The sequence below is a fragment of the Neomonachus schauinslandi genome, chromosome 5, assembly GCF_002201575.2.
Source record: "Neomonachus schauinslandi chromosome 5, ASM220157v2, whole genome shotgun sequence".
NCBI classification, from domain to species: domain Eukaryota; kingdom Metazoa; phylum Chordata; class Mammalia; order Carnivora; family Phocidae; genus Neomonachus; species Neomonachus schauinslandi.
Genome location: NC_058407.1, coordinates 123,066,270 through 123,080,168, shown reverse-complemented (window position 1 = coordinate 123,080,168; position 13,899 = coordinate 123,066,270). Strand labels below are relative to the sequence as shown.

The following is a 13,899-nucleotide window of genomic DNA, read 5'->3' as shown; positions in this document are numbered from 1 at the left end:
AACACCCTGAATGTACTGAATGCCACTGAATTGTTCACTTGAAAACGGTTAATTTTGTTATGTGAATTTCACCTCAATTAAAATATACCTGTATCTCTGAGAATGTTAATGAAAAGGTGGGGGGGAGTAGGGGTTGACCTCTTAGGAAAGGTAACCAGGGAAGGTTCACTAAGGAGGTGACTTTCGAATACCGACCTGAAGGAAGAAAAGAATCCTGTATACAGACACCTGAGGCAGGATCATTTTAGGCAAAGGGAACAGCACGTGCAAAGGGCTTGCCTCATTCCTGACTTAGAGGAAAAATCAGCGTGGCCAAGCAAGACAGGAAGGGGAGTAGTAGGAAATGTGATTAGAAAGGCAATCAGATGAGGTGAGGCAGGGCCTACTAAGTTATTCAAAGGACTTTGGCTTTTATGCTTAATGAAGGGGAACCAATGTAGGGTTTCGAGCATAAGAGTAAAATGAAGTGACTTACATTTTAACAGGGCCATTTTAGTTGCTGAATTGAGAAGATACTACAGCTCCTCGAAGGGCAACAGCATAGGCCTCAGTTAGGAAGCTACTGCCAACGATCTAGGGGAGAGATTTCTCCAATTTGTCTTTCAATTCTTTCAGTAACTTTTCAGTTTCTAGTTTGTCTGTCAAATGTTCTTTCCTCATAGCCTCCAGAATTGCATGGATATAATAACTTCTCTTACAGTTTTTGGCTTTTTGAAGTTTTCTTCTGAGCCCTATACTATCTCCATTCTTTCTTTTTTTTTTAAATTTATTTTATTGAGTTCCTTTCCCCCTATTGCTTTAAGTTTTTTTATTATGTTATATTACCATACATTCCATCATTAGTTTTTGATGTAGTGTTCCATGATTCATTGTTCCATGATTCATTGTTCACCCAGTGCTCCATGCAGTACGTGCCCTCTTTAATACCCATCACCAGGCTAACCCATCCACGTACTCCCCCTATTGCTTTGATTTCTGTTTTTCATGTAAGCATTCCAAGCATTGCCCATGTGGATGGGACTTGTAAACCGCACTGTGGGGTTATGTGGCTGGGCCATTTTGTTGAGATACCCCGAACTACAGTGTCTCAGTCTTTACTCTTGACTGGGTCAACGAGCCCAATGAAAAATTAATTGCTTTAATCATGAGTGGGTACATTCAACAAGAGCAAAGCTGCTGAGCTCTTTCTGAGACTCTACAATTAATCATTAAAAACACTCATCTCATTAGCTTTCTCTAACTCTCATCTATCCAATCCAATCTGTCACCAAGTCCTGTCAGTTTACCGCAGGAATAGATCTCTCAAATTTATGTACTTCCATTAATGTCTACCATCATTACCCTGGCCAAACCACATCCCCTGCTTACCTAGAATACTACAAAAGTCTTCTTTACCCACTCCCTAGGTTATCCTTCAGGATGTCTGTTTTCCACAATCAGCCATAGTCATCTCCAAAATGCAAATTTAATCCTGTTTCTTTCCTTCCTATTTCCCCCAAAACTATTCCCACAACCGATTTTTGCTGTCATTACTCTTTGAACAGAGTCTTTCTAGTCAAAGACCTGTTTTTGCTTCTGTACCCTCATCTTACACCTTGCCCCTCGAATCCTCAGTGCTCCCGCTCTTCTCTTCCAGTTTGTTCCCACCATAGTCCTTGGCTCCTATTTCTTGTCCAGGGAAGGCTTTTTTCCCTCTTCCCATAATTTCATCTTACTAATGCCTTGATGCTCATTGTAGACATCAGTTCTTCAAGGAAACATTCCTAATCTTCCAAAACTAAGATACATTCTTAAGAGCTTTATAGACCTGTACTTTGTCAGCCCTCATCGTAGTTATAATTTTATAGCTTTATAAGTGATTCTTTGATGAATGCCTCCCCCATTAGAATGTATACCTCCTTAAGAACAGAAGCACATCTATTTTTGCTCACCACTGTCTTCACAGCACCTGGCATAATGCCAGGCACATACTATACGCCCAGTAAATTTCTGACAAATGAATATACACACGAATGAGGACAGTTGCAACTACTATCACCTCCGGTGTGTCACATCAAGAATTACACTGCTTTCCAAAAGCATTTTAAAATGTTAAATTACAGAACGCTTTGAAAATTGTGACCTTTAAACATGCTTTTTTACTTAATCATAATCAGCACAAAGAGATCATCACATGAAATACATATCCATACAAACATATCAGTTTTACAGAAAAAGACCTCTCAGCATTTACATTATGCTCCTGTTTGTTGCAGGCCATGGAACATAAAGTGAGAGAATCCCCCAAAAGAAATAAACCCAAACTCAAATACAAATAAGAAAAACAAACCTCTAGACTACTTTTTGAGTAACAAAAACAAGGCCAAAATTACTTGGTCAAATATAGAAATATCAAAGAATGATCAAATAATAGGTCTTATAATGTAAAGAACAGCACAATTTACGTATTTTCTATCTGACGAAGACTACATAAATACTACTTAAAAAAATTTTAAACTGGACCTAATAAATGTTATGAAGCATTACTGATCTCATTCACTACTTATGTGATCTCCCAGCTTTTATCTCAAAGGGAAAAATTCTTTATTTGCAACTCTTTTTAAAGAACCATGTTCAAACAGTCTAAATTCAGTTGTTTTAAAACACACTGAAGAGGAAGTACTCATGCTTTTAAGAAGCTTCAGAATGAGTCATGAAAAAATATTTTTAGAAGATATAAATATCACTGGAACCCAAGTGCGGAAAATTTATACACAGGCTTTATTCATTGAACTAATGAATCCCTACACTATGTGCCAGACTATGTACCAGATCCAGAGATACAAAGGTAAGTACCAAAACAATTAGTGTAAAGTCAAGACTTCTAAAAGAGAAAAAAGGTACTTGATATATGTGATTCTTATTATATAGTTGAAGACCCTAAATAGTTGAAGACCCTAAAATCTTAACATAAAATTCTTTCTAATCACTTTCTGCGTTTGTGCATTTTCCAATCAGGATTATCGGTAGCTCCAGGGATGCAAGTAAATGGAGATTTGAAAATGTTGTCTGACTTAGGAGGCGTACACGGAGCTTGTTCTGTGAGACAGGGGTTTTTCTCTCTATGCACGTCACATCTCTCATTCAACGTTTTGTTGCACGTGGTTGAGGTCTGTGATTAAGATGAATGAGAGGGTCCCTGCCCTACACAAGGCTCTCTGGACACACAAAAAAAGGTATGGGAAGTAGGAACTATGCACTGTGTGATAAATGCAATTGCACAACAGATCAAATGCTATGGAAACAACAAAGAACACCAAGCAGGTGGGTAGAAAGTGTATGTTTCATAGAAAAGAAGGTATCTATCAAAAGACCTAACAGATGCTAAAATACAAAATGCCTGCGTATGTGTATAGCTCAGTTGACACTGTTCCTTCCATTAACCTTCTGTAAAATCTCTTCTGATACTTAACAACAAATTCATTTCTTAAATATCAATCATAAAATTTAAGATTTAAAATATTTTCATCTCATCTTTTATATATGAAACTTATACTGTTTCATAGAATTTATTAGCTCTCCTGTGCTAAAAAAAAAATGGGGCTGGAGATAAAAATAATAATTGGCTTGAAACTACATTTTTGCATGTAAATTGGAACTGATTTTCTTTTCTGGAAATTTAGAACACTTGACACAAAATTTAGTCACTGATGAAATCTTCCCTCTGGAATTCAAAGTTGTTTAGTTTTTATAGTTTACATTATGCTTTTAACTTCTTTTCTAAAACAGCAAAAGCTTTCAGACTAAATTTAACTTAGTACTTTTACTACTGTAGTTCTGTCAAAGTCTGTACTTTTTGAGTTATATTTTATAGCTTTTTATGTTTAAGGTAAGTACGTGTCTTGCTCTAAATCCACTCACTAGATTTTGGCGGCACATTAAAAGTAATCCAGTAATAAGTGAGGAAAGAGATCCCCACAACTTAGCACTGTCAGCTCACTCTTTGGTATAATTTATAGGAGTCATACTTCTTTCAGACACTAGTAAAATTACACTAACAAGTACAATCTAAAAAAGCACATGGGGTAATCAGGAAAGTCCTCTAGACGTAAGGAACCTCAAAATAAACAATTCTGTATTTTCTCCCTTTACTCCAACATCAGCAACTCCATGTTTAATAAATGCAGAATAATGACGATGGCAGTGAGGATGATGATGGCAACAGCCAAAATTTCCCGGGCACTTAACTTGCATTAGGTAATGCTAAACATTTTATATTTAAACCTGATGACAAATCTAAGAGTGAGGTATTATCAGAAACCCTTATTTTAAAGACATGGGAAAAGAGGCTGAACAACATTTGGAAGTGGGAAGGCTAGGATTCAAACGAAGTCTGTCTGACTCCAAAGCTCTTAACCACTCCATGTGGAGAAAGAAATACTATCATTAAAGGATGAAATTTAGAAACAGGTTTGTTTTAAGAATTTGAAAATAAACATATTCAAATGCATTTAATCTATGTCAATACTGTAACCATATATATATCAAAACTGTAGAATTTATTACATCTTAAAAGAACACTTCTATACCACTGAACTATACTAGATTTAAAAATATTTTCCTAGATGTTATAAAATTACTTTATATTATGTAAATTAGTCTTAACCTCTCTACAGAAGAGCACTCTAAAACTTTTAGTTATTTAACAGTGATTTCTGAAAAATATCGAAAACCAAAGCTCTAAAGTTATAAAAGATAAAGAAATTATAACTAAATCATGACAGAGTTTACTGAAATAATTGTAAAATAGAGCAGTGTAACAATATTTTTTTTACTATTAATTTTTTAAATTTTGGAACAATCCACTTGTTAGTAGGAATACACTGAATTTTGCACAAAGATCCAAACTAAATATGGACTTAGATTACTTGTTGCCTGATGTCATACTTAAAAAAAAAAAAAAAAGTCCTGCTATAAGCATACCTTGGCAAAAAATACGGTGAGGTGAGTTTCACTGCCAACAATCCAAATAGGGAATTTTGGAGATTTCAAGTAAGAACCAACCTAGAACAAAGGTAGCAAAATAAACAAACAAATGAAAATTTTATACTGCCTGCTGAATATTTGCCCACGAATATTAGAAGCAAAACTGAAGTGTCCAATTCATACTTAAATGGAATAATGTATTGTGCCAGAATGCCTCACCCATAAAGGTCAAATGCTGAATGTAAAAATCAATGTTATAAAGACAGCCAGGGCTAAGCTTATATCGTACCTTTACCTCAGAGAAACAATAATACAGATTTAACACACCTGGAAAAACTTAGTTTAGCCCTAAGAATCATTCTCAGGTTTTACTAAAGTTGCTAAACAGAATGACCACTTCTAGATTTTCAGCTTTGTTCTCAAATCCTTAAACTACAAACTTGATGATAATTACTTTATCAGGAGAGCAATTATAAATTAACAAATGAATATACTTACGAATAAATAACGTAAAGGGAAAAAGCCTTAAGCACATCCTGTCTTCAAAGAACCTAGGGCAATATGATAATCTCTCTAAAGCAAACTATATAGTCCAAAATATTTAAAAATATGAACGAATCCTGTCACTTGATTCTTCATGGTTGGAGGTAAGTTCTAAGTTCTACAATATGAAGTCTCCTTACAACGTACAAAAAGTTACACTTACAGCCTGTCTCATGGCTATATATTTAATCTATAAAAACCACAGTATCCAAAGTTTGAGAGTCTCATTTTTGTGTGTGACTGAGAAAGTTTAAAATCAACAACAAAAAAAAACAGACTTGGGAAATCCCATCATGTTCACATCAATCAATTCTATACTCTTATGAGGACAGAGACTACAACTTAAAAACAACCTTACCAATCTAATTTGGTTTATTTTCTTTTCTCACACAGACTCCCTGGAATGGGGAAATGCCAAGTGGCTACCTGCAGCAATCAGGGCAATTCTTCCCTCATTAGTCAACAGCCCTGACAGGATGCCCTGCTTTCAACCACCACGATGGCTCTTTGGAATTTATCTAGTCATTAGGAAGTGGGAAATAGGTACTCTCTCGTATTCATGGACAGAAGCACCAGTATCTTTGTCCTATGATGGGAAGGATGAGCGGGATGTGATGGCAATGGTGAACCAGGAGAGCAGGAAGGATGATGGTTTGGGGAAAACAGAGAGTAAGAGCAAAGGACAAAGACAAAGGAAAAGCTCTGATCACAGGTTCAGAGTAGAAGGGATTTCAGAGGTGCTCAGCATAAGGCCTTCAATTTTACATCAGAAACAAATATACAGGATCAGTGCCTTGTCTGAATTCAAACAGGTAACTAGTACAGAGCGGGAATTAAAACTCAGGTTTTCTGACTCCTCATGTGGTAGCAGCCTCTTGTGGTGAAAAGTTTAGTGGTTATTTAATTTCTCTTTTAAAAAATGTGCGTTTGTGTGTTATTTAATTAAGGTAGAAGTAAAATATGAGGATAATATATGGTAGGATCAAAAGGTAAATGAATGAACTCATTAAGTGTCTTATGCTAATATAAATAAGTTAGAGTGCATAAATAGTGCAGCCCCTTTGGAAAAACAGTCTGACAGCTCCTCAGCAAGTTAAGCATGTAATTACTATATGACAAACAATTTCACTCCTGGGTATACATCCAAGAGAAATGAGAGCATGTTCACAAAAAATTTATATACATGGATGTTCCTAGCAGTATTATTTATAGCAGCACAAAGCAGAAACAACCCAAATGTCCATCAGCTGATGAACAGATAAACAAAACTGATATATAATACAACAGAATATTTGGTCATAAACAGAACAAAGTACTAATACATGTTCAAACAAAAACAAACACTGAAAACGTTAAGTGAAAAGAAGCCAGACACTAAAGGCTACAGATTGTTATGATTCCATTTAGATGAAATGTCCAGAATAGGCAAAACCACAGAGAAATACAGCTGTCAGAGGCTGGGGAGGAGTGGGGAAGTGACTGCTAATTGGTTTAGAGGATCTTGTGAGAGTTAAGAAAAACATTCTGAAATTAGGTAAGTGGTGATGGTTGCACAACCTTGTGAAAAACCACTGAACCGCACACTTTAAAATGGTGAGTTTTATAGTATGTGAGTTATCTATTAAAAAAAGGGCACAGAAGGGCGCCTGAGTGGCTCAGGTGGTTAAGTGTCTGCCTTCAGCTCGGGTCATGATCCCAGCGTGCTGGGATCAAGCCCCGTGTTGGGCTCCCTGCTCAGTGGGGAGTCTGCTTCTCCCTTTACCTTTGCCCCTTCCCCCCCTCACCCTAGCACTCTCTTCTCTCTCTCCCTGAAATAAAATCTTAACAAAAAGGGGGTGGGGGCAGTCAAAAGCACTCAGTCACCTTCTTCATTCATTTTATGTGTGTAGACTTGCATTTGTGTTAATGAACACATATAGTCAAAATGATATGAAAATGTTGATTTCTAAAGAGCAATTTGCTATAATATTAAAAAATGGGAAATGTTCAGGTTCATAAAACTAATACACAGTGATTTCCTTAATGTTATTCTCTAAATGTTCGGTGAAAAGTAAATGTATACAGGTTTTCAGAGGGACATCTACAGTTACGTACAGATGAACACACCAGTGTAACACAGTTTTTCCAAAAAAGCTGTATCACACCACCCCAACCACTTCCCTTCCAGGTCTCCCACACTCCGGGCCACTCTGTATTGCCCTAAGTGCCCTGGAGCCAGGTGTCAGACAAGCAGATTCACCCCTGAACCTTAGAACTCACTGAAACTATCTAATCCACAGGGAGCCCATGAAACCTACATAACTCCATCCCAACACCCATACCAAAGCCGCCCCCTATGGTCGCACCTCACCATTGCCCAGTCCACAGGTATAATCCCCTCGGTGGCCCTGTCTGGTAGCCCTCCCTTGTTTGGAAGTGAAAGTAACGGAGAGTTCTGCCTTTCATCTATCTGAGTACCACTGTGTTGTGTCCGGCCATTAAAAGAATCTTTAAATCTTATAAACTACCAGTTACTGCTAGAACTCTAGAGCAATATGTAATAGGAGAATACACAGCCACTACTGTTTTCCCACTAACATCTAAGGAGGAAAACAGGCATTCCCCTGTTCTACCTAACAGCTAAAGAAAAGCAAAAACATGATTTAGAAAAGCTTACAATTCTGGTGAAATTGGCCATTCATTCATTCATTCAACAAATGTTTACTGAACACTGTATATGTACCCAGAAAGACAACGTCACTGGCTTCAGAGAGTCTATAATCCACTGGGGATGACAATAAAAAGGCAAATTCAAGATTAAAAAAATAAGTAAACAGAAAAGATCATTACAGAGTGATTATTCTTAGGACATTGTGAAAAAGAGTCACTGAAGGAATGGCTGAGGAAAAGGTCTCTGAGGCACCACTTTAAGTAGGACCTGAAAGGGAGAGGGAGCTGTCCATTTACAAGCTGGAGTATTCCAGGCAGACATGACAGCAACTATGAATGAAGTTATCAGGCAGGAAAGGGCTTGGGTGTGTTTGAGAGTCTGGCAGGAAACCAGCAGGGCTAGAGCACAGCAGTGGAGAGGGCAAAGCAGCTGAAGAGGGATAGACAGGACCTAGATCAGGGTGTTACAGGCCAGACGGTGAAGATTTCACAGTGTATCATCTCCATACCCGATCCTCCTGCAAAACACACACACGCTTTATAAAAAACAGCTTTATTCAAATATCTTTGACATACGAACACTGTGTATATTAAAAGTGTGCAACTAATGTTTTTGTATATGTATACACTGTGAAAAGATCACCACAATCAAGTTAATTAACATAGTCATCACTTCTATGTAGTTATCATTTGTACGTGTGTGCACGTGCACCCAGGCATGCACACACACTTTTAGGATCGATGAATGTTTGTGTGTGTTTCTTGGGAGAACGGGATGCAGCCTGATGCTCTGGTTGCCACGCTACTTCAGAATAGCTTTAGCTTGTAAATTAAAGTCACCAAAAATAAAAGAGTTACTACTGTGATACAATATGATCCCTACTAACGGATAAGGGCAGGATGAAACCTATTTGATTATCATACCCATATCACTCCTTTCCAAGCATTGTCAAGAAAGAGGAATACTTCCAGTTAAAAGACAGACAGACAGACAGAGGGCAAGACACCGTTATTTTACTAAATCACCATCACCTGAACCACTGCTAGGGACCCACCATTCTAAAATGGAAAAGAAAATTAGATCTACTTCTTCCTTCCTCCAAAATCAGGCCATCTCATTAAGTGTAATGATTTGAACCCCGTTTAAAACTATTTGGAACATCCAATAGTTATTTCAGATGATGCAGGAAAACAATGAAATATTTATCAATAAATGAGAAGTTCATGGCAGTTCCTAACCTTAGCCCATGTGCTAAAGAATTTAATGCTGTGAAATGCTTGGAATTTGTTTAAGTGTGAAATCATTTTTCAGATGGAAAAGACAAAAGTTCAAACTTCAGGCATCTAGCAAATTCTTTTTCTTTGCCTGGTAAGTATTACCAGTTGTTTCCGTGAAGTATACTATTATGAGGAAGAAACAATACATCCTCTTCCCCTGGTTTACCAAAAAATATATTTTCAATAATGGTGTGTCTATTTTTATGAACTGTTTTTTACTGGGCTCTGCTCTCTAACCTCAAAAAGGAATAAACCTCACAAATAGGAAACTTGGCATGATCAGCCAACTTAATTCTACCCTTAATATGCCTGTCAGTTTAGGAAAGGAGATCAGGAAAGAACTGAGAAGTACATAGTAAAAGCAGTAAGCTACATGTCATCATAGGAGAAAATATTGTCCACAACAGTGGAGGTGTGAATAAAAACATTGAAAAATACTGTAAAAATCAACTTACCTTACAGTATCTTAAAGCTTCCATTAATGTTAAGAATCCTACAGCAGCTTGTTCATGTATACCAAGAAGTTCTACAAAAAAAAGTTTGTACTGCATTAACATACATAAATCTGAAAACTACTTAATATAAATATAGATGTATACATATATACATTTTACACCAAAATTTTTATTTTTCCCCAAAAGTATACTTTAAAACCTAGCACATTATTTATTGTTAAGTGTTCCCATCAAATTATCATTATATTACTACTTATTACAAAATACCATTAGATCATGTTTGTGGTGGGTGATGTGATGCTTCAGATGTACATTAAATGTATCTATATTTATAAAACCTTATATTCAACTTTAACTTTTAAAATGAAGACACTGTCCCCTCTGAAACCCAAGGAATTACAAAAATAAAGAAGAGATACTTAATAATATCCAGGCAAAACAGCCAACTTGAATGGACTTTGACTTAAACAAATAAATATGCTAATCTTTATTTGTAAGATTTATCACTGTATAGCAGTGAACCTACTTGCACAATACTTAAAACACGGGTATTTGATACCATCCATTTCTCCTATAAACAAACACAAACAGTGTGCTTAAGATTTGGGAAATAAAGACAAATGGAACAAGGTGTCTGCCTTACAAAGACTAAGTTTATCAAGACAAGAAAAGAATGTATCTTTTTTCTGTTTACATATACGTATACACTGTGTATATATATATATATATATATTTTAAAAGATTTAATTATTTATTTGAGATAGAGCAAGAGCGAGCATGCCTGTGAGAGGGTAGGGGCAGAGGGACAGGGAGAGGATCTCAAGCAGCCTGCATGCTGATCACAGAGTCCGATGCGGGGTGGGGTGGGGGTACCTGGGCTGAGTCCATGACCCCGAGATCACAACCTGAGCCGAAACCAAGAGACCGACCCTTAACCAACTGAGCCACCCAGGTGCCCCATATACACTTTATCTTGTGATAAAAGAACATCTGCTTACTATATTAGGGAAGGTGTATATTGGAATTTGTTTTTTTAAGTGTGAAATCATTTTTCAGATGGAAAAGACAGAAGTTAAAACTTTTGTGAGGGGGGCCTGGGTGGCTCAGTAGGTTGAGTGTCCAACTCTTAATTTTGGCTCAGGTCATGATCTCATAGGTTGAGGGACTGAGCCCCACATGGGGCTCTGCACTCACGGGGGAGTCTGCTTGAGGATTCTCTCTCTCTCCCCTCCCTGTCCCCTCCAGCTCTCTCTCAAATGAATAAGTAAATCTATTTTTAATAACGATTTTATTTACTTGAGAGAGAGCAAGAGTGAGAGAGATCACAGAGGGAGACGGAGAAGCAGGCTTCCCGCTGAGCAGAGAGCCCAATGTGGGGCTTGATCCCAGGACCCTGGGATCAAGACCTGAGCCGAAGGCAGATGCATAACCCATTGAGCTACCCAGGCATCCCTAAATAAATCTTTAAAAAAGAAAAAAACAAATGGGACAACATGTGAGTTGAATCTTTAAGCATATGTAGGAATTTGCAGGTCACCAAGAAGAGAATATGAAGAAAATTCAAGGCGGAGGAAACAACAAAGTATGAAAAGTTATGTATTTCATGTTTGAATATGTCAAACCTTTCTTTAAAGGTTTCTAGCCTGGGGAACCTGATAAATGGTGATTAACTAAAAGGAAGTTAAGTAAAGGAAATAAATGGTGATTAACTAAAAGGAAGTTAAGTAAAGGAAATTAAGTCCTGAAGTTTTCTCCATCCCAGCTTGTCTAAAACCAAAGTCGTGTTCTCTCTCCATACCACTTCAGGACTTCTAGCTAGAGATGGATTCACAACTGGAAGTAAGGCTCAGGAACACAGAAGAGAGGTCAGGGTTGGATACAGAGCTTTGGGAATCAGCACAGAGATGAGAATTGAGGTCATGCATGTGGATAATAAAGAACAGACAAAGCTCAGAAAATGAAGAATAGATTATTCCACAACAGAGATGTAATTATAATGATAATCAAATCTTTTATAGACTAGCTTTCAGCTAACGTACAATTAAATGGAACTGTAATAGTAATTTGGGTCCATATATATTTCTAAAAAAGCATTTTTTTTCTGGTTAAAAATTATGCCCACTGTAAATACAATGTATTTATAACTTTGTTTCCTTTTTACCATCTGGTCATGTTTTGTCCATTTTTCTATTAAGATATTGTATTTTTCTAATTAATGTAATATCATCAACTCTTGGTCATACTATGTATCCTTAAATAACAACATTCAGACAGTATAAGCTAAGAACTGGTTGTTGAACCTTTTGGATTTGCAAGTCCAAAATTAACAGAATGTGTATGTAATTATATATATAGTTTGTATTTTTTCACTAGCTTCTTACAGGTACTTGGGAGGTATAACAATAGTTCTCAAATTGTGTTTTAGGATTCTTAGGGGTCCACAAGACCCTTTTAGAGACTACATGAAATCAAAATGCTTTCCATTAGAAAAACATTAATTGCTTTTTTCTCTTAAGCTTTCATGAGTGTAGAGTGAAGTTTTCCAGAGGCCAAATGATATGTTTGTTCTACCTCAAAAGATTGAATCTATAAACAGATATGTCCACTAATAACCTTAACCTAGACATTGAAGGGGTTTACAAACAATGTCACTCTTCTTACTAATTTTCTTCTCATTTTAGAAAAGTTACTTATTACAAATATTTATATTAACAAGTAATGGGTGTATTATTGTTATTTTAAAATGAGTTAATACATCTTTTTAAATTTCTCAGTCTTAATTTTTAAGAAGAAAAATACTGCACATTATTTGGTTATAACTCATATAAGCAAAAGCTCTTTGGGATTTTGAATCATTTATTTTTTAAATTTTTTTAGAGAAAGCCTGGGGGGGGAAGGGCAGAAGGGGAGAGAGAATCTTAAGGAGGTTCCATGCCCAGTGTGGAGCCTGATGGGGCTTGATCTCATGACCCTGAAATCATGACCTAAGCCAAAATCAAGTCAGATGCTTAACCGACTGAGCCATCCAGGTGCCCCAAGATCTTCTATCATTTTTAAAAGTGTCAAGAGCAAAATAAATAAATAAATAAAACAAAACAAAACAAAAACAAACCCACGGAAAAAAACCCACAAAAAACCAAAACCCAAAACAAAACAAAAACAAGTGTCAAGGGCATGAAACCAAACAACATGTGAATCACTGGATTATAGCATTCAAAGGAAAAAAAGGGAGTGCGGGTGAGCAACCCTAATAGGTAAAAATGATACTCCATTACCTTACTAATTTTTCCTTCCTCTTCCTTCTGAGGTTTAAGCACTAAATGTTTTCAAGTTCAAAGAATACATATGTTGAGAAACATTTCCACACTTTAATTTCTAAAATCAGATCACCACCTAGTGTTATGATTAGATACTACAACATCTATTTCCTCGGAATTTTAAACAAATACCTGAAACAGTATGTTTATAATAATATCATGCTACCAACTCTAGCAAACTAGCTGTTCATAATTCTTGGGTAATGAATTATTCAGATTAGGTCAGTAAGCACATATTTAGGCATGTAGTTTAAATGGTAATACTTAAAAATTACTATTTCTTTAAACAAAATGAATATATATTTAAAATTTTTATCTTTAGTAGCTAATGTGCGTCCTTAGGAGTATTTATGAGTTTACGAAGTTGTAAATGTAGTGAGGATATACCAATCTCACATAGTACAATTTACAGAATTTACTTATGTAAGACTTGTAAATTGACTTCAAGACTTATTAAGACATTTGCAGAAAACCCTAATAATTGTGTCATTATATTTTAGAATTTTCTAACTTTGTTTTCTTAGCCTTGCATTTAAGATTAATCACATTGAGTCCCTATCAACCCTATCTGCTTCAGTCAGTGAGACCGTATATACATGCAAAGTTTTATATTCCTCAGTTTGCCTCTCTTTCTTCTTCTCTTCCACTTCAGCTGTCACTTCTCACTGCTGTCAGTGCATCTATGGAAGGCC

The 13,899-nt window shown here is 36.3% G+C and overlaps 1 protein-coding gene across 2 annotated transcripts in view; it reads right to left on the bottom strand.

Annotated features, from left to right (window-relative positions):
* Positions 1–13,899, bottom strand: part of MINDY3 (MINDY lysine 48 deubiquitinase 3) — a 93,714-nt gene that overhangs the window by 43,269 nt on the left and 36,546 nt on the right. The window contains exons 9-10 of one of the 2 annotated variants that reach the window (XM_021696667.2): positions 9,891–9,961; positions 4,963–5,043 (exon numbers count right to left, since the gene is read on the bottom strand). In XM_021696667.2, coding sequence (XP_021552342.1) covers positions 4,963–5,043; positions 9,891–9,961 — 152 coding nt within the window. The remainder of the gene's footprint in view (positions 1–4,962; positions 5,044–9,890; positions 9,962–13,899) is intronic. The other variant, XM_021696668.2, reaches the window with a different exon arrangement.